Raw genomic sequence first — 20,771 nt, 5'->3', positions numbered from 1 at the left:
CTCTTGGTCACAACGGGCGCCAGACAGCTAGCTTTAAATATGTCATATTTATGGGCCTGACTTCCAGCCTTCCGCGGGCGCCTGCTAGAGCTGTCATTCATGTGCCGGGAGAGTCGAAGGGCGTCCGGGAAGCCGGCAGACAGGCGAGCCGCTCGTCCGCGTTTCTGGAGGTCAGTAAGCCGCCCCACCGAAATCCTTTTCCAGACACCCGCTGATTCCCAGTTGAATTGCGCGGCGTCATTTTCCAACCCGAGTAAATTCCGCTGTTTTGTGGTATTTGAGGAAATGCGAAACCTGTTAGCTTGTTAGCCGCATACGCTAGCGCTTCACGGGGTAATAACCTTGACACGGCCCGAAAACGTGAGTATTCACGCGATAAATGCTCACGGTTGGGACTGTTAAAGTGGAGACGTAATGTTGTTTTCCGTATTTGGAACATTTTAGTCGAACGCAATGTAGGCACCGTACTTCAACGCATGGAAGCTCAAAGTCAAAAGTTAGGCTTGAGTGGGATATTTATATGTAGGCATTTAACGGAAATGCAACTCCCGGAGCCGCTTAAATGACTCCATGTGACGATTTTAATCGTTTTGTTGTTGAGTTTGTGTTACTCTTGCTGCGTGGTGTTGAACATTGTTTTCGGGAGGAGATGAGAGGGCTGGTCGTGATGGACGATTTGGGTGAGGACGCGATGATTGACAGTCGTCGCGTTCAATAGAAAATGAGCCAATTTATTTTTAGGTGGGTTTCTGACCCGGCGACCAATCAGGAAGGGACAAATTAGCGGTGGGCGGGCTGGTAATGGTAGCCGAACGAACAAGGTCAAAAACTTCTTCCTCGGAGTTGTTCTTCAAATAAACCAACTTATTTTCCGTCTTGGGGAAGCAAAGGAGGAAATTCGTTCTCAACAAGCTGATTTGAGATTCAAGCTCAAATGGATTTTAGTTGGAATTTCAAAGAGGCCTTTTGCTGTTATGCCACATATGAAAACTATTTTATTTTCACAGATTTTCACAATCAACAACTAAAATGAACACTTCTTGTGGTTCCGGTCACCGGAGACGCCTATAATTGGAACATGATGAGCAATCTGGTTGAACAAAGGTCTTAGTTTTGCTTTTGACATCACGTTATTTTTTGCTATTATTTTATTATTTTTTTTTAAATGGTATCTTCATCCAATCTGAACCATCTGTGTATCCATTACACACATTAGATGCATCCCAAATTAGTTACAACTAAGAACGCTCTAATGTTACCATAATTAAACTTGTCGAATTCGGTACTGAGAATCCAGTAATGCCAGAATACATTTTTTTGCCTGCGACTTTGTTCCGAATATCAGGATTTTGATGCTTAGGTGTGGGCGCAATCCAGCATGAAATGAGTTAAAACGATTTTTTTGTATCATAAAAGGGTTAACATACAATCTTCTCCAAAACAACACTTTAAATGATTATTCCCAGGAATGTAAAATCTGATATTGGTCTGTGGTTACTAATTGTCGTAGCATCCAGTTTACATTTTCTAGTATATGTCCCGTGTCATTTTGGGCATGCTAACTCGCTGCCAATAGCGGCCCACTTGTCAACATTTGGTTGTTTTGTATATTATGATGAAGTTACCTAGAGAAACCAACATTTTTAACATTCTAAAACTTTCCTTTCCCTGTCAGGATCTGATTAGAGGAAGACACAAGTGGAAGGTTGTTGTTCACCATCATTGTTGTGACTTGAGGACACCTCACATTTTCGGGGGGATTTGAGCGACATCATCATCATCATCCTCACTGTTAACGCTGTAGCCGCCACGTGCGAGCCAGCTTAAGAAGGACTACACTAATAATGCATCGATTAAGGACTTGTGCGGCGCGTTTGCGTCCGCTCACCGCCTCGCAGGCGGCTAAGACTGCTGGCCCGCCGCGGCCAATCACAGCCACAGGCCCATCGGGCACAAGAACTTTCTGGCCAATCAGGTGCTACACAGCACCGGTGGCCTCAGAACCTTTTTTGAATGGTACTAGTTCCAACTACGTGGAGGAGATGTATTTTGCTTGGCTGGAAAACCCCAAGAGTGTTCACAAGGTGAGTCGCAGTGTGGAGCAACATCAGTGTCATGTTCTCGCCATGATGGCATTCGTGACCTCTGCCACCATCCTATAATGGTAGCCGCGGTCACATGACCCACCAAACTGCCGATGTGACACTACAACACGTATAGCGTTTACAATTTCAAGGATACAAATGTAATGCCGCAGTAATTTAAAGGGACAGACAACAACTATAGTATAAATGACCATGTATGTTATCAGAGCATTCAAATCGCTACTTTCTTAAACTTATGAAAATCAAGGAACTAATGTTAAAGTACAAAAATGACCAACATTTTGACTGTAATTATACCCATAAAGCAAAGACTGAGACAGGTGTCTGCCTGTCGCCAATCTTTCCCGCATCACTTTTAATACTACATCACATACATTACACTCCATTATGTCCTGCCAAAGCTCCCTTATTTTAAATCATACGCTGCACTTTCCTGCTGGTTAATGGCTATGCTTATGGGTGGTCGAAGGGTCCAACTTTCCTATTGTGTGCTCTTCCTCCCTCCACAATGTGTCCCCCAGGTAAAAACAGTCAGAGCATGATATCAACACGACATACGTACAATAGGTTGCGTGTGCATTAGAAACATATTGTTATTTTGATGTTATTCCTCCCAAAGCGGTCTCCTAATAAACAATATTAGGTAAACAACCACAATTTGAGGTATACCAAACTCCCATGTGGCACATTAAAACTCTTCATCCTAACCAGACACTCAGATTTCCGTTTTCCGTGTTAAAGCAGCTGAACAAAATGAAATCATTTATCAAATAAATAGGCTTTGTATTCTGCAGTTTTTGTGATAAAACCTGCAGCTCAATCTATGTGACATCTTCTGTTTAGAGATAGCTCATTGGGGAGGGCCTCAGCAGCTAAGAAAGGAAGACTAAAAAGGGGTCTATGATCATTATTGAGCCTTTTCTGTTTTTTGATAGATTGGTGTCAAACATATAGTCTGATATCATTTTAAAGTCTGTTGTAATAGTTCAGAGCACCTTTAACATCTTCCCACAGTATACACAGCATGCAAACAGAGCAAGACCACTCTCTTTTTGGCATGCACCATTTAAGAAAGAGTTGATTTCATGACTTGTTGCATTTTTCTTCTATTTATTCAAAATCAATTTTTAAAGCCGGTAACAAACTCATTTATATGCGCAAAAAACATTATGGTACCGCTACCAGTACTTTGCAATTTCAATAACAATGGCACCTTGTGTTTTTAGCATTTATATTAAAATGCAAATTCTTTTTGATACTTTAATGTAAGCTGAAGACATTTTGTTCCTGCCCGCTACTATGGTAACTTTCCACAGATGACTCACTTGATCTGTTAGAGCGTGGGATTAGAAACACCAAGTTAGTGACATTTTAAGACACTTCTCCCCATGTAAAAATATGGGAAATGGAATTCTATCTCGTTCTGGTTTGATGCTGAATGTCATGATAAATCAATACTAACCGCTAGCAGGAAAAACGCCTTGGAAAAGTGGTGATTATAACACAAAAGGTTTTGTGACATCCCGCTCTGTTTCTCTTCTTTTTCACAACAAGTCATGGGATGTGTTTTTCCGCAACGCTAACGCTGGCGCACCGCCTGGTGCAGCCTACCAGTCCCCTCTGGGCCTGACCGCTCCCCCTGAGCTCTCCTCCCTGGTTGGATCCCAGCCCAACGTGGAAAAGCTGGTGGAGGACCACCTGGCCGTTCAGTCCCTCATACGTGCCTATCAGGTACATACAAAGTCTCTCTTTGCTGACTTACTGAACCGCATCAGTATCAATAACTGTTCTTATTAATGTGGTTCAATGCTATTTTTTACCTTCAAACGCACTTGAAGTCAGTTTACGATTCTTAAAGTACTCTTATGATTTTGATAAGAAAATGGTGAAGTGTTTGTGACAATATGCACAGTTATAACTTTTTGTTTGATTTTTTTGCACCACAGTGGCCTTTTAAGGTATGGTGGATAAATAGAGTGCAATATAGGGATGTAGCCAAAACAAGAATTTGATGACATTTTTTTGTTCATGTATTAATTAATCTCTTACAAAAACTACCAATACAATTAGCCACCAGATTTCATCCTCTCAATGTATCACTTTTTCTTTCAAAATATTCCAGATACTTGTCTTCTACTCCAGGGTGCTCTCTAATTAGCTAAGTAGTTTTGGAGGCTTCATGGCCTCATTGAAGGGGGAGTCGCTTCAGACTATGTACAGGATTCCCACAGGGTCTTAAAAAGTTTTAAAAGTCTTAAATTTAGACATCTTCCTAAGGTTTCTTAAAGGGTGTTGAATTTCAACTAACGGGTCTTAAATTTCCCAAAATTTTGCTTTGACTAATGTGACACCGCGAAACTACTACTCTTAATCATGACATGGCATCTATCATGAATATGAATGAATGCTTATGCCGGTGACCGATGTCATTAAGTGTCATCCGGTAATTGATGTCACTTTTTGTAGCAAAGTTGAGGGTTATGATACTCAATGGCATTTGTCATAAACATTCATTTATGACAGAAGTCAAGTCACGATTATAGACTTATGACACTATCATAAAAGGTATTCAAATAAAGTATTAGTAAATTGTCACTTGCCCTCTAAAGATTAAGGCATTTCCATGTGAGTTCAGCATCAATTTGTCAAAAAAGTTGTAGCGTGTTTTTTTTTAAATTTAAAATATCGATACTAAAAAAAATAAAAAAATCAAGACTTTTTTTTTTTTTTTTTTTTACAATGTGAAGTCACTATGCACTCTCTATTGTTGGGAATCTTTGGCTCACTTTATATATAGATAACACGGACATATTTATTTATAAAAACATAGTTAGTTGTATTTGGTTGAAGCTTCAAAATTTCAGTCTAAATCTAGTACTGTGCCCCCTGGGAATAAAATTGGTCACAAATGTGCAATACTTTGGTCTGAATATTGCCTAGTCCTTGAAACACAACAAGAAATTAGTACAACATTTCAGGCTCATTATGCAAAGTTTCAAGGTCAACCAGTATAATATACTTTGTGAGTCATGTACGTGCACAATATCAAGAAATATTTTGAATATTTTCCCATCAGTGTTGAAATTCAAGCATGCCGCCACAACAAACGAGCTAAATATCTTCATAATAAAGGCCCAATAAATCATGAAGCAGTACTTGCTACATCTTTTATTTTTAAAGTTTGGCAACGACTGCATTCACATTACTTTCTGTTTTCTTGTACAATGCGGCTCTGTTGTTGTTTTTTAAAGAAGGACAACACCACTCGATGGTACTACAAAACTCTTGCCATGTTTGGAGAAAAAAAGTAAAATCATTCTCTAATTATTGGTACTGTTAAATCTTGTAGTACCACAAGACAGTATGCGATGTGGAAAAAAATGCTAAATGAACACTGAATGCACAAAAATAGATTTTTTTAAGTAAAAGTTAATGCGGAGAAAACTTAGGCCCTACTTTGCCCAATCCTATCTAAAAGGATTCATCAGCAGTGATAACGTCACAAAGGTCTTGACATCACGCGTCAAACGTTACGCAATACGTTCCTGATTGGCTTACCACTGCTCTCGGCCATGTGCTCTTCCTCGGAAAACTCTTTTACACAATTCACTGTGGCACATTTCAATTACAGGCACGCAAGCACTCGCATGTGAAGTCCTGCTGATACACCAGCACCTTCCAAGTCCAATTCCTGGTAGATCTTCATGTCTTGGTCCCTTTCAGACCCAGTCGGGTCGTGGTTCTGTTTCATGCCGCGATGACCATGGGTGAACATTGGGTGTAACTTTTGAAAAATACAGACGAGCAAAACGTCTCATCTTCAACAATCCAACATTAAGATTAGACAATACCCTTAAGGTGGAAATTTTGTCGCTCGCCCAATCGAGTCACTGTTACACTACACTTTCATTACCCAAATTTATTGAAACGATACACCCAGTGGGGGTGTTGGACTTTGGAGGTTCTCGTGTAACTATTGTGTGTGCGTGTGCATTTGTGTATGTAGGTGATGGGTCACCACAATGCAAACTTGGACCCTCTGGGCATCAGCTGTGTGAATTTTGATGACGCTCCGGTCAATAGTGGCTTCCAGGATGTTGGTGAGCAAAAAAAAATGTGTTTTGTGCTTGTTTTAATGTTGCGTCCGTCCCACCCGCCCTCCTCTATCCTTTCTTCTTCCTCTTCTTTGTGTTTGGTTGCTCTCCTGGTGTGTTCCCTCTCAACTCCCCAATTGGTTTTCCTTCTCCTGCTTGTCCATGTGTTTGCTTCACCTGACTTCACTGTCCTCCATCCTCCATTCCTCCTCTTCCTGTCCCGGGTGGGCTCTGTACTCGTTCCCCTGTAGATTCGCGGTCACCAGGTGGCTCAGCTGGACCCGCTTGGCATCATGGACGCCGATCTGGACTCGTGCGTGCCCACTGACATTATCACATCCTCCGACAAGCTGGGTGAGGAACCTGAACGGCTCTCCAGACTCTTGCTGCTCTGCCTCGCTTGGCAGCCCCCTTCCTTCCGAAACCCTTGAACCCCTGCTCCCAACCTGCCTTTTGCCGTTCCATTGCTTCCACAAGTGTCTTGACCACCAGGAGGACCTCTCCTAATGTCGCCCATACGCTTTTAAGGATTACAAACGAACATCCGGAGTGATTAAATCAAGTGGTTTGGAGCCAGCAGGTGTTTGAAGGTCCTAGAAGTGATTTTAGAGAGTAGGACATTTTGTTGGTGCTCTCAGGCAGTGGTTTTTAGCTGAAAGTCCCTAGACTTCCACGTTATGGTTTGCAGCCGCGTGTCCAGAATGCTAGCCCTCATGAGAATTCCGGCTTTGGAATCTTGTTTCTTCCTGATAATCATCCTCTGTTGTCCTAGTTTCTTCTAATTTGGGTGTTCTCAAACTTTTTGGGTTCCAGAATAACCCAATCCTAACACCAAATATTTTTTTGTGAAAGAAAAAGATCACGCAAAACAATGACACTGTAGTTAACGTTTTGAACTTTTGCCCCTCAAACTATTCATCCCCTTTCCGTACCACTTATCCTCATGAAAGTTACGCGGGCACTTGCAACAAGCTGCCCCATCTGACTACAAAACAACTGAGGATAGAGGAGTCTGCGGAAAAATAACCATATACTGTCCGCTAAAAACAGTTACAAGCCACTACCACTAAACAAACCATCTGGTTAAGGATGCTAGCAACGAGAGCTGTTTTACATTGACAACCAACGCCTCCTCCGAGTTATCAAAAGTGCTTCCAAATGTCACAATCGTTCGTATATGTGCTCCTAATTGCTTCAATAATAATGTAATTATCCACTTTTTGATAACCATTTGGACCCTGTACTTCTGGGTCATCAGCCTCTGGGGAACCCAGTTTGAGAACCATTACTTGCTAGTTCGTGGTCAGTTGTTATCCTGCAATGTGTTGCCTAGCGCTACTAACCACTAATTAGCTTTAGTCTTGCTTAGCGCTTTCGCTGACAGCTACCAGGAAGTAGTCTCAACCCACCCCCTCTGCCAGTGATTTTGGCATGGAGTTCAACCTGGGAGACAACAGCAATGGTGTCGCAGCATTTGTGAGCTATCTGCTATGCTAGTGGCTGTTGGTTGAGGTGTTGAAGCGGGTGGTAGGTCATTAACTTCTCCGGATGTTTCCTCCCTGTGGTGCTGTCTTTCCCCCCCCCGACTTCCGTCCAGATGCGGTCAAGGATCGGCTGAATCTCCTCACGGTTGGAGGTACGAAAAGCGTATTTAGTGTAGCTCAGAGTTGCCAGTTTGTGTGTGCGCTGCGGACAAACATCTCCCTTTTCCATAGGTGTTGGAAGTCATTCATAGACAGTACACAAACATGGTCCCTGAATATGGGGACATGGACACAACTGTCGTCTTAGAGAACCGATGCAAACACCGTGGGTTTCAATTGAGATGATTTGCTATTTGCAGACTTTTAACTATCAGTTGAGGCTTTCTGTATTCAAATCAAAATATGGTAGAGGAATGACAACTGTTCGCAAATGTGGGATACGTTTTTTGACGCACGACTACTAGCTCGTTCCTGAAGAAAAAAAACATCAGCTTGTGAGATTTTTGAGACTTTTAACTGTTTTTTAAATCCCACAATATATTCAGTTTTATGACTAGGGAAACATAAATACTACCAGATTTTTCTTTTCATTCAGGGAAAAATTATTTCTCTTTTCTACAGTTGAACGCAGGTTGTTTTGATCTCACGCTTTTCAGAGGGGGAAAAAAAACCTGAAATAGATATATATATTTTTTTGCTTCAAAATTATTTCGTATCAAATCACTGGATTTATATGTAAATATCCTCATATGAAAGTCCTCATTCAAAGCATATCTTGTTTCATTTGAAAACCATGGTGTCTAGTCTCAAATAAGATGAAACTTGTGTTCACTTCCAAATATTTAATGACCTGGCACTTACTAACCACTTCATATGGTGCACATTTAATCAGTTCCAAATATGTTAAAGGGGGCTACTTTTTTTGTTGTGTTCTGCCATGTGTGTAGTTAGCCTGGTTAGCTTCTAGATACTATTGCTGGGTGTGCATCTCGTGATTGTCCAGGTGTCAAAGTGAGATTGAAGGTAAGACGCTGATGCAGTTGTGTGATGGTTCAGGAGAGAATAGATATATGTCCCATTCAGAACTTGTCAGATCCCAGCAGGAGTTGATGGGAGTCCACAATCATGGTAAGCCGAATGGAGGCTGAGCTGCATTACTGCTTTCTATATTGGCTGTTGATCACATGATGCGTGCAGGAACGCCCGCCCCCCTTCTTCCAAACCATTCTGGCATCCCGATTTTTTGACAGGCCCTGGGTTGTTGTTTGGGGCAGGAACTTGTCAGGACCATCAAGAGTGAAATAAATCCAAAAGTAACTTGGAAGTCTTCCTCTCATCCTGTCGCCTGATTGCCACTGAACGGCTACTCAACGCCTAAATAACTTTTCGACAAATGACATTAATTTGTGACCTTTCTATCTCTAGCATGTCTCCAAATGCCTCCATCTAACCTCTCCCCCAAAATATGTTGACTTTACCTACATTTAATCTCATCTAAATTCCACCACCATATACAGTAATCCCTCAAATATCACGGTTAAAGTGGACCAGACATGGCCGCGATAATCGAAAAGCCGTGAAATAGGGTCATCCCTATTTAAAAATAATAATAATAATAATAATTTTCTTCAGTGCTGAGTCCTCATAGCAAGCGGAAGGCAGGGGAGTTGCTTCCGCTTACGAGTTTCAGTGTGGATTTTCACCTTTTTATGAACTTAAAAAAATAAAATAATATTTTTTTAATTCCCCAGAAAAAAATCTGTGATGTAGTGAAGTCGCGAAAGTTGAACCGCGAAATGGTGAGGAATTACTGTATCCCAAAATGTAGATGACACTGAATGCATTGCATCGGAACGCTTAACGCAAATAGATCCACCTGATACACTAACGTCACCTAAACTCTGCTCTAATGTCAACTACCAATGAAATTGCCTTTATATTTATTTCAATTTTGTCCATTTACCTCAACGTAATGCCACCTGAACTGCACCTATTTTTCCTTGTGCTCGTTACGCCCTGCTACACAGCATCCCCCTGAACGAAGTTTCACGTTTTCACTTCCTCAACTGTCAACGGCTACCTGCCGCATCTGTATCCTCGCTGCCATTATCCTTCCACCTAACCGCTTTGTCACATTTGATTGCCACCTGAACTCCTCCTAATGGTTTTCTTTACTGTTCTTTGACATCCATCTCTCAATCTAACTGTGCCTCTGGGATTGCCTAATTTTCAAGCCCTTTGTCATTATTGTCATGTATGTAGTCAAGTCTTCTGATGTTTTCTGTTGCGTTGGAGACCGGACTTGTTTTAATGGCGTCCTCATTTGAAAATGGTGACGATCTGTCTGCATGTGTTGATGATGTGTGAGTAGCGGCCACACGAATATGCGACAAGAGATGACGATGATAATGGTGTCATCGTCATTGAGTGGTCAAAGTGGGGGTTGATGATTGAAGGAAGTGGTAACATTGAGAAAATACTTTGGTAAGACAAATTGGAAGCACCTCTCCATGTTTTGATCCTTCACTCATCCCGACCAAGTCCCGATTTTGCCAGTCTCCTCACTGTCCTCACTCAACACTGTCTCTCGTTGCATTCCGGGACATAGGCTTCTATGGTCTGGACGAGTCAGACCTAGAGAAGGTCTTCAGGCTTCCCACCACTACCTTCATCGGCGGTTCCGAGAGTGCACTTCCTCTGAAGGAGATCATACGACGACTGGAGGTATGTATACATGCAGTTGTTGTGTGAAAGGCAGCTCAGTGGAGATGTCAAGTGTTATGTAAGGTCCCCTTCCGTTAATGTTTTTAAATACGTTTTTTTTAATGACCTTTTTTTGTCTCTTTACTGAGTTTGCAAGATAATGTATTGAAAATACCCATAAGTCCTTTTTCCAAGCTATTCTATCGTGCCTTTCGTCTGGCTAGGCATACTGATTCATTCTCATTAACGTGAATCCTCTAAAATCTAGTTTCAATATCCAAGTTTTCACTTTGTTTAGAATATAAAAATAGGAGTATAACAATTCAACAATCGGAATCTATACGTCGATTGGTTAAGCCACTATCAAATGGACCAACTCCCGTAAACGAATCATTCTCCTTGGGAGGCCGAAATCAAAAGCTTGTGTCTAGGCTCCTTTTTTTTTTTTTTAGATTAGATTAGATAACTTTATTCATCCCGTATTCGGGAAATTTCATTGTCACAGGAGCAAGAGGGTGGGAATACAGACACAGGAAAATACATTTTAGACATAAATAAATAGGTAATAAATAAGTTGATAAATAAATATATAGATAAATTACTAGTATATAGTTATATTTTTATATTACTTATTTATGTTTTATAACGCACTTTGTGGAGTAGCACCACCAATTTCGTTATACGCAGCTGTGTATGATGACAAAGGCTTTTGATTTGATTAATTAATAAATATATAAATAAATTAATACATGTATAAATATATAGATAAATTATTTATCACATATATAAATATATAGATAAATTAATTATTACATCTATAAATATATAGATAAATTAATTAATAAATATATAGATTAATTAATTAATAAATATATAAGTAAATTAATAAATAACCGTGTTGTTGAAATGTATATACACACACATGTACACACATTACTGTCGCCATCAGAGCACAAGGCCAATCCACATCAAAATCGTTGCAAATTGGCACCGCGGCGTCTTCGCCTAAAGTAAAGCTTTCATCCACAGCTATCATTTGACAACTCAGAAGGGCGTTTCATTTTCAAACTTTAAAGGACGTTTTAAAACATGGTACTCCCTGTGTGCAGATGGCGTATTGTCAGCACATTGGCGTGGAGTTCATGTTCATCAATGACTTGGAACAGTGTCAATGGATCCGTCAGAAGTTTGAGACACCGGGCGTGATGCAATTCACCCTGGAAGAGAAGAGGACTTTGCTGGCCCGCATGGTCCGATCTACTAGGTAGCTCCGCCAACACATCTTAAAATAGCAACACTGGATAAACGTGACCAAATGCAAATGGCCTTTTGTGTGTGTGTGATTGGCACTGCAGGTTTGAGGAGTTCCTGCAGAAGAAGTGGTCAGCTGAGAAGCGATTTGGCTTGGAGGGATGCGAGTCTCTCATTCCGGCGCTGAAGACCATCATCGACATGTCGTCTGGAACCGGGGTGGAGTACGTTATCATGGGCATGCCCCACAGGTAACACAAACATACACAATTTTATCGTGGATTTGTGTCTACTAGTGTTTTCTACTGTCTCTCATAATGTGCCACTATACCCCAGTCTGTCCTATCAAGTTCACCCACAATGGTGTGTCCTAATTACACATGCACTTTTTGACCGTCGACTGGTGTTGTATTTGTCAGGGGTCGTCTTAATGTTTTGGCCAATGTGATCCGTAAAGAACTGGAACAGCTCTTTTGTCAGTTTGATTCCAAACTGGAGGCGGCAGACGAGGTACTGAGATGTTGGATTTTTTTTCACCCCCTTCTTGGTTTTTTGATGCCTTTTCTTGTTTTTTTTTACATTGCCTGGGTTTAATCCTTAGGGTTCTGGTGACGTAAAGTACCACCTGGGCATGTACCATCGTAGGATCAACCGCGTGACTGACCGCAACATCACGTTGTCCCTGGTAGCCAACCCGTCACACCTGGAAGCAGCTGACCCGGTAGTGCAGGGGAAGACCAAGGCAGAGCAATTCTACTGTGGGGACAATGATGGAAACCGGGTGAGTTGTGGTTAAGGCCAACCAGATTCCCTTAAGGCCCACCTATTAAGGATTTTTTTTAACCAAAACCTATTGTTATACAATATCTCTGAATAACAACACACGTCCAAATAGATGCACTGTTTTTTTTTTGTAAATTTCAAAAAATGTAGACCTTTATCACATCCCAATCCCAATACAACTTGTATGTGGAAGTATAAAGGAGAGAGAATAAAAGGGGAACGTACAGTTTTGACTGGAGTCACACTTGAACCCATATGCCTCATGGTCTGCTTATAGGTGATGTCCATCCTCATCCACGGAGACGCAGCGTTCGCTGGTCAGGGAATTGTCTACGAGACATTCCATCTGTCTGACCTGCCTTCTTACACTACGCATGGCACCGTGCACGTGGTAGTCAACAATCAGGTAAGCACCTCCACACAAACTGGAAACTGGACTTTAATCATTTATTCATCTTTAGAACTGCTTATCCTTCCTTACGTGGGCTGCGAGGGTGCTTGAGCGGGGTACACTCTGAACTGGTTGCCAACCAATTGTACATTAATCTGTGGTTATGAAATGATACAAGAACGCGATAGGTCGAACCTTTGCTAACAAACACCTTACAAAAGACTTCCAAGTACTTTAAGAACCATGAGTAACAAAAATACGTGTGGTAAACCAGTGTTCATGTACATTGTGACCCAAACTGTTTTCTACCAAAATTCTGCTTAGTGGTCAGCTAAATACTTCCTAATTTGCTGAAATGACCAGACTTGTCCCGTAACATTGGGATACGGTTGATAATTTGTTTGCAATACTGTTACTGGTTTCTTGGTGTTGTGCTGTGGATGCATTATGAGCAATCTGTGAAAATAAAGGTCCATGTCTCCATAATCAGTCCCCAATTGACACATCGTTTTAACTTGCGTTTTGAAGTAAAATGTCTGTTCTTGTGGTTGGGCTTTTCAAATTATATTTCCCAAGGTTTTTCCCCCCTATCATTATGCATCTTTAGGCTTGTACGGTTCATACTATGGAGCGGTTCATAGACTGAAAAATACGGTCGTTTTTTGGCACACCAAAAAGAGTACGAATACCACACTTGGACATTAACTGAATTCTATTTTTAAATCATTAGTAAACTGTCCTTTCCTCACCCTGCCATTGCATAGATCGGCTTCACCACGGACCCCCGTATGGCTCGCTCTTCACCATACCCGACAGATGTGGCGCGCGTGGTCAATGCGCCCATTTTCCACGTGAATGCCGACGACCCAGAGGCAGTCATCTATGTGTGCAAAGTGGCGGCCGAGTGGCGGAACACCTTCCATAAGGACGTAGTGGTGGACCTAGTTTGCTACAGACGCATGGGCCACAACGAGATGGATGAGCCCATGTTTACTCAGCCACTCATGTACAAGCAGATCAAAAAGCAAAAGCCCGTCCTCCTCAAGTACGCCGAGAAGCTCATCGCTGACGGAGTCGTCAGCCGGCAGGAGTATGAGGTAGCCAACACGGAAGTTCCTCGCATCAGTATCCTGTCGAGAGCATCAACCTGAAGTATGTGTGTGTGTGTGTGTGTGTGTGTGCAGGAAGAGATCGCCAAGTATGACAGGATCTGCGAGGAAGCCTATGCTCGCTCCAAGGATGAGAAGATCCTTCACATTAAGCATTGGCTGGACTCTCCATGGCCTGGTACAGTATCCGGGGACAAAGCACTCAGGTCCTCTCCTTTGTTTGGATCAAGAGCGTGTGTGTTTGTGTAGGTTTCTTCACTCTGGACGGACAGCCAAAGTCCATGAGCTGTCCCTCAACTGGACTAACCGAGGAAGACCTCAACCACATTGGACAAGTGGCCTCCTCCGTCCCAGTGGAGGACTTCACCATCCATGGAGGTCACAACTAAGCCAGCTGTTTCCACTATGTCACCGTATTTCATTTGCCTCACTAACCTTTTGTCCATCTACTGTATTTAGATCTAGAGCTCTTCAGGTCTACAGTGTCTCGATCAATTTATTGATGTTTTTCGTTCTTTCTTTATCGGCCTCTATCTCTGATCTAACTATAGTTATACATGACTAACTTCTTTCATTACATCGTTCGATCTGTCCAAATCCCAATCTGTCTATCTAAGATGGTGTGTGTGTGTGTGTGGTGATTAGGTCTTAGTCGTATCCTGAAGAGTCGTGCAGAAATGGTTCGCAAGAGGACAGTGGACTGGGCTCTAGGGGAGTACATGGCTTTTGGCTCGCTGCTGAAGGAAGGCATCCACGTGCGTTTGTCAGGACAGGATGTGGAGCGAGGGACTTTCAGGTTGGTTATCAGGACAGTACAGATTTATAATAGAGGTGCCACAAAGTTTTAGGAAATGAATATGATTGAATGTAAGTCACTTTACCATACCAGCTAGCAGCTGCTTTACTCTGAATTGCTGTTTGGTGCATAAGCACAAATGACAGTCAGGAACTGTCCCCCCGAGGGGAAGGGAGGCTACCTCCTCTTCCATCAAGGTGAACTCTCTTGTACTTCTGAGTTTAACGTCAGAATCCTGAAAGGAAAAAGGAAGCAGGTATTAGAATGTTCAGCCTGCAGTCCAGATCGTTTCCCTACAGAAAACATTAGGCACATCTTAAGAAAAAAAAGCTCCGATAAAGAAGGCCCAAGACAATTCAACTCTCAGGTCTGTATTAGACAAGAATCGGACGGTATTCCTACTTCTATAAACGTGTCCCCTCAGTCACCAGCTCGGTTACCAAGTTGGAAAGGGGGCAACTGAAACATCTCCTGTCCCATAAACTCCAAAGGGTGCCGAATTTAACATATAATTTCAGCACACGTTTGAGGTGTCCAAGATCAATGTATCACTAAACGAGTAGCTATCACTGCTTGTTTATGTTAGACAAGGCAGCCTTAAGAAGTTGTCAGCAGAGAGCTTGAAGCGCTCATTTATAGAGGCAGATATGTTTCACAAACAATGCCCTCTTATAATAAAAGTATTACAATCCTATAATAGGTATTACAAATGTGCGCATCGCAATGTCGTGGGATAAACAAGACATCGTTCAGGCCTATAATGAATAATGTCGCAACATTTTTGGAATCTGCTTTGGATACTTCAAACGAAATAACGTTTCCTTTTTTTGCTTTTTCGCTGTTCTGATAAATGAGTCGATCCGTCGCTCAATAATGATTTCACCTGTTCCACCCATAGTGTGTAGTAACCACAGATGTGCATGTGTTTTTTCAGCCACCGGCATCATGTTCTCCATGATCAGAATGTCGACAAGAGGATTTGCATCCCCATGAACCATGTGGCTCCGGACCAGGCACCCTACACCGTATGCAACAGCTCCCTTTCAGAGTACGGCGTCCTTGGTCAGTCCCACTTAAACTTCCAAAGTTCTTAATTTGATTTTATTTGAGCTTTTATCAGGCCATTCTGCTCCACTACGAAAGTAATAAGACAGGTTTCCCGCATCAATTGGTTCAGCACCATTAAATTGAAATCCATCACAACGCATAACCTTGATAACTTCATATTTTTAAATAGCCTACTACAATAATTTAAAAACAGACTCATATTAATAAGAGGTATGTCAAGTCAATGATTTTTTTTCCTATATGCCAGCAAAAGTATTCTCAAATAGCGACAAAGGAACACAACTACCACAAGTTTACCTGCAAAAAGTAGTAGTGAGAAATATTAGTGTGAGTTCCAGGCCACTTAAATGTGTTTCGAAATGCTATAAGTGACGTAAAAGTAATAGCAGACCATATTTTGGACAGTAATCCTCATTTTCTTGTAACTGTCAATTCTGTCAACATGTACTAGCTAGTTCAGCACTAGAAAGATAGACATGATAATCGATTCTGGTTGTGATGTCACCAGAATTGGTGAAAAAAGGGAATGTTCCCAGGTGCCTTGTTTTAGGTGAAATAACAGTTGTTGTTTTTTTTAAACAGCCAGGTTTGATTGTCAAATTCCCTTTTTATATATTAAATTATATTAGTGCAGTCATTTTCATTTTTGAGACTGTCACCGGTTCAGGTCACTCCCGGCAGGTGACCTTTCCTTAACTCCTTAACTTTGCCTGCTGGTGAAGAGCCACTACATTCAGGGGAGGGTCGTTACAATTGTATAAAAATTGGCAAATATCATATTGCTGTTCAAATCATCTATTGTATTGTATGATAATGAAATTGTCTAATCATGATACTACCAACTGTGGCACTGTCCTCTCTGTGAATTGTGGGCACTCATGTTCAGGCTTCGAACTGGGTTTTGCCATGGCCAGTCCCAATGCACTGATCCTGTGGGAGGCGCAATTTGGCGATTTCCACAACACGGCGCAGTGCATCATCGACCAGTTCATTTGTCCGGGCCAGGCCAAGTGGGTCCGGCAGAATGGAATCGTGCTCTTGTTGCCGCATGGCATGGAGGGCATGGTGAGTAAGGGTTAAATCTCATTATACTTATATAATGACAATAAAAGCATTCAATTCAATTATGGTTAGGTTTTCATGCACCCAACCATGTAAATAAATCATTAAAAAATAATGATCTAATCAATTATAGGACTTGTAATTTAATCAGTAATGAGTTCAATCGCTTAACAGTATTTGTCACAAAAGCTAAATTTTCTCCGCATGATTGGATACAATGATATACGCAAGCAAGAAATATGTATTGAATGATGAATACGGTCGCATCAGCACAAAGTTCTTCTTGTATATTATTTTGGCAATTAGAAGATCCACAATTGAGCTGCAGCTTGTGAAATCGCCTGTCTCTGTTGTGACACCTTGTCAGGGTCCAGAACATTCTTCAGCTCGCCCAGAGAGGTTCTTGCAGATGTGCAATGACGACCCTGACGTCATGCCGGTAAGACCTTCTTACATATGTCGACGTGTGTGATTGTCTCAATGTACAGTGGATGTGTAACGGTGTCCGTATTTCTTTGTCTTCCCCCTGTACACTGACCAATGGGGTCTTCTCAGATGTTGACCGACGATTTTGCCGTGCGTCAATTGTATGACTGCAACTGGATTGTTGTCAACTGCTCCAATCCTGGGAACTATTTCCACGTGATACGGCGACAAATCCTGCTGCCCTTCAGGAAACCGGTCAGACTTGCACGCACACACAGATTCATGCAGAGGATGAGCAAAAGGTGATGATGTCGTATCCTTTTTCCGTCCTCAGCTGATCGTGTTCACGCCCAAATCGCTGCTGCGCCACCCGGAGGCCAGGTCTAGTTTTGATGAGATGCTGCCAGGTTTGCTCTCGCTCTGTTCACAGTACACACACGTTAAAATACATACCCGTTAACTTATACTTTTTCCCCGTATTTTATACGTTTTTTAATCATTTCAAATTGTGTACGCCGTATAACGAACTTTTGAACGGGATTTTTTTTATTTTATTGTTTAAGTAAAACCGATCTGGTTTTACACATTTCGGCTTTAATCCGGAACGTCTCGCTCACTGGCAGCAGACGAAAACGTCATCGCCAACTGCTAATAGTATTGTCATGCTTTAACCATGAGATGCGCACATGCATTCCACTTTCACATATCCGTGTTTTAGCTATATAAATATAGCGTGTCAGCAAGCAATGTAACCAGACAGTCACGAGGTCAGCGTCATACAGCAACATCTATAGAATCTTGAATTTTGTGCATATAAAAAGCGCATCGACTGATTGGGCACCAAATTTTAGACATAAGTGCACCCTATGTGAATAAATATGTGCTGCGTTGCATTTGTACGGTTTATTATCACCTAATAAGGGGAATTGCAATCATTAATAAGGGGAGCAATTGGCCGAGATTGACAGGTATGGAAATAATACATATAAATAAACACATTCACTTACTATTCATTTGTTTCATACATACATATATAACTACATAAGTATGAAGGTTATTATAACATGTAATTATTAGAACTTCCAAGTTATGAACATTAAAAGGAGTCGATGCTTTGTTCCTCCCCACGTATAGGCACTGAGTTTCAAAGGTTGATCCCCGAAGGCGGCATTGCGTCTGAACGTCCCGAGGAGGTCAAGAGATTAATCTTCTGCACTGGGAAAGTCTACTACGAGCTCACCAAGGAGAGGAAGAACCGGGAAATGGACGCAACGGTCGCCATTGCGCGCATTGAGCAGGTACGCCGGCGTGCTATTATAGACAGAAATCGTCATACGCCACGTTGGAAGGGCTCGCCGTTAAGACTGCGACTCTTGAGAGGGGGGGGGGGGGGTTCAAAATGTGGTCTTGAGTTATATTTGTAAAGTGTTGATGTCAAACTGAGTTCTTTCTATGTGTCTGCTTCACGCAGCTGTCTCCGTTCCCGTTCGACCAAGTGAAGGCGGAGTCGGCGCGCTTCTCCAACGCCGACCTGGTTTGGTGTCAGGAGGAGCATAAGAACCAAGGCTACTACGACTATGTCAAGCCTCGTATCAGAACCACCATCGAGCGGGCCAAACCCGTCTGGTGAGCGCTGAGCATGCCCCACAAAAACAACTCCCAAACTGCTTACTTTTGCTCCTTCCCCTTTTCACTCTCGCTTCCCTTTCTCTCTCCTCCCCATGCGTTTGGCCCTTTTCTCCTTTTCCTTCTCTTCTTGCTTCCCCACTCTCTCGCTTCCTCTTTTTTTTCTCCTAAACCTCTTTCTCACCCCATTATCTCATTGGCCTGTTTCTCACCAAATCAATCTACGATCTCAGGTACGCGGGTCGCGATCCCGCAGCCGCGCCGGCCACGGGCAACAAGAACACTCACCTTCTGGAACTCCGACGTTTTCTGGACGACGCCTTCGGTCTGGACGCCTTCAAAGACCAACAGTAGACTTCCAGATGACTTCTGGTCCTGCAGCAGATGGAACGAACCCTTAACCTTTTGACCATCACCCAAACCCCATCATGTTCAGATATACACACGCACACACACACCTAATAGCAAAACTCCAAACACGTTTTCTTTTCTTTTCAGAGTTTGCCTGCTAGCAGTCACATTCATCGTATGACAGATTATTCCCAGCAGCGCCTCCTACAGGCTGTCAGTGAAAATGCTAATTTCGGTGCCGTTTTTACTGATTTTAGAACAGTTTCTCGGTCTGTTTTTCCCGCTTATTCTCCTTGTAAAAGTGTGAAAAACTTCATCTCCGTCACAGTTTCTTTTTCATGCTTTTACGAACGAGTTTTGGGCTTTTCGCAGTCGCACAAAAAGAAACCAAAATGAGTTTGGTTCGATCAAAGACTGCAAAGGAGCCAGCTGGAGTGACTTTCTGCCCTGCATTGTTTTCACTCGTTGTCGGGCAGGATCGCTTTTGTGGGGAGCATCAGTGCCAAAGGAGAGTTGAGCTTTGATATAAACCCACTCAAAGAAAATCATGTATTTATTTTATTAGAGGGGAGCTGCAAAGTTCATCTTTTGCTTCATTCAATAAAATTACCTTGAAGTACACCATGTCTTAAGAATTTATTTAAAGGTTTCTTGTTTCCCTTCATGGTGTCATTTTGTTGTTTCAATTCATTATTTTCCTTGCTTTCACCTCAGTTACCTAAACAAAAGCTCCACCCCCTAGTTACGGTTGCTAAGATGACAAGCTTTGTGACTCCAACGGCAAGGGAGATGTTTTGAGTGATTTATTTCATCTCATTTTCTGAACCGCTTTATCCTCATTGGGTCGTTTGGGGTGCTGGGGCCTATCCCAGCTGACTGCAAGCCAGAGCCAATCACAGGGCACACGGAGACAAACAACCATTCATGCTCACACTCATACCTAGGGGCAATTTAGATTGTCCAACCAGCCTACCACTCATGTCTTTGGAATGTGGGAGGAAGCTGGAGTACCTGGAGAAAACCCATGCAGGCTTGAGGAGAACATGCAAACTCCACACAGGTGGACCAACCTGGATTTGAACCCACTGTGAGGCAGATGCGTTAACCACTGAACTACCGGGCCGCCCTAAAGTGATGTATTTGGGAGAAAAGATGGGAAAGGCTTTTAGAATATAGAGCAGATGGTTATATTGAAAATATAATTAAACACCCAACCGTGCAAGAAGCTAAAATGAGCCCTACATTGTACATGACGGGTCAAAATCTGACACCACGCATTTGTCTTTTTCCATCAAACAACCCCTCCCCCTGAAACTCTACACTAACTGAGTGACTTATGTAAAAACCCAAAATGTTTTATTTTTAAAAATAATTTTGCCCGTTCACTGTTTGGCGCTGCCACCGTATAACAAACACGTCATAAATATGAAGTTATGCCGACACAAGTTTGCGTGTGTTAGGGGTTGTGGGGAGGGGGGCTTTGCCCTTTACGCCCTTAGGTTTTTTCTTAGTGCAGAATGCA

At 42.2% G+C, this 20,771-nt stretch overlaps 1 protein-coding gene across 1 annotated transcript; it reads left to right on the top strand.

Annotated features, from left to right (window-relative positions):
• Positions 1-25: 25 nt before the first annotated feature.
• Positions 26-19,870, top strand: LOC144074164 (2-oxoglutarate dehydrogenase complex component E1-like). The gene is made up of 23 exons (XM_077600407.1): positions 26-170; positions 1,676-2,084; positions 3,660-3,836; positions 6,451-6,553; positions 7,797-7,835; positions 10,292-10,407; positions 11,496-11,650; positions 11,742-11,888; positions 12,057-12,147; positions 12,239-12,418; positions 12,698-12,826; positions 13,576-13,908; positions 13,996-14,098; positions 14,170-14,298; positions 14,566-14,716; positions 15,651-15,778; positions 16,671-16,849; positions 17,214-17,285; positions 17,402-17,527; positions 17,607-17,679; positions 18,407-18,570; positions 18,744-18,898; positions 19,132-19,870. The coding sequence occupies exons 2-23, from the start codon at positions 1,845-1,847 to the stop codon at positions 19,250-19,252; spliced, it is 3,111 nt and encodes a 1,036-aa protein (XP_077456533.1). The 5' UTR covers positions 26-170; positions 1,676-1,844; the 3' UTR covers positions 19,253-19,870.
• The last annotated feature ends 901 nt before the right edge of the window (positions 19,871-20,771 follow it).

The sequence above is a fragment of the Stigmatopora argus genome, chromosome 5 (assembly GCF_051989625.1).
Source record: "Stigmatopora argus isolate UIUO_Sarg chromosome 5, RoL_Sarg_1.0, whole genome shotgun sequence".
NCBI lineage: Eukaryota > Metazoa > Chordata > Actinopteri > Syngnathiformes > Syngnathidae > Stigmatopora > Stigmatopora argus.
This window is presented reverse-complemented; position numbering and strand designations above follow the sequence as displayed.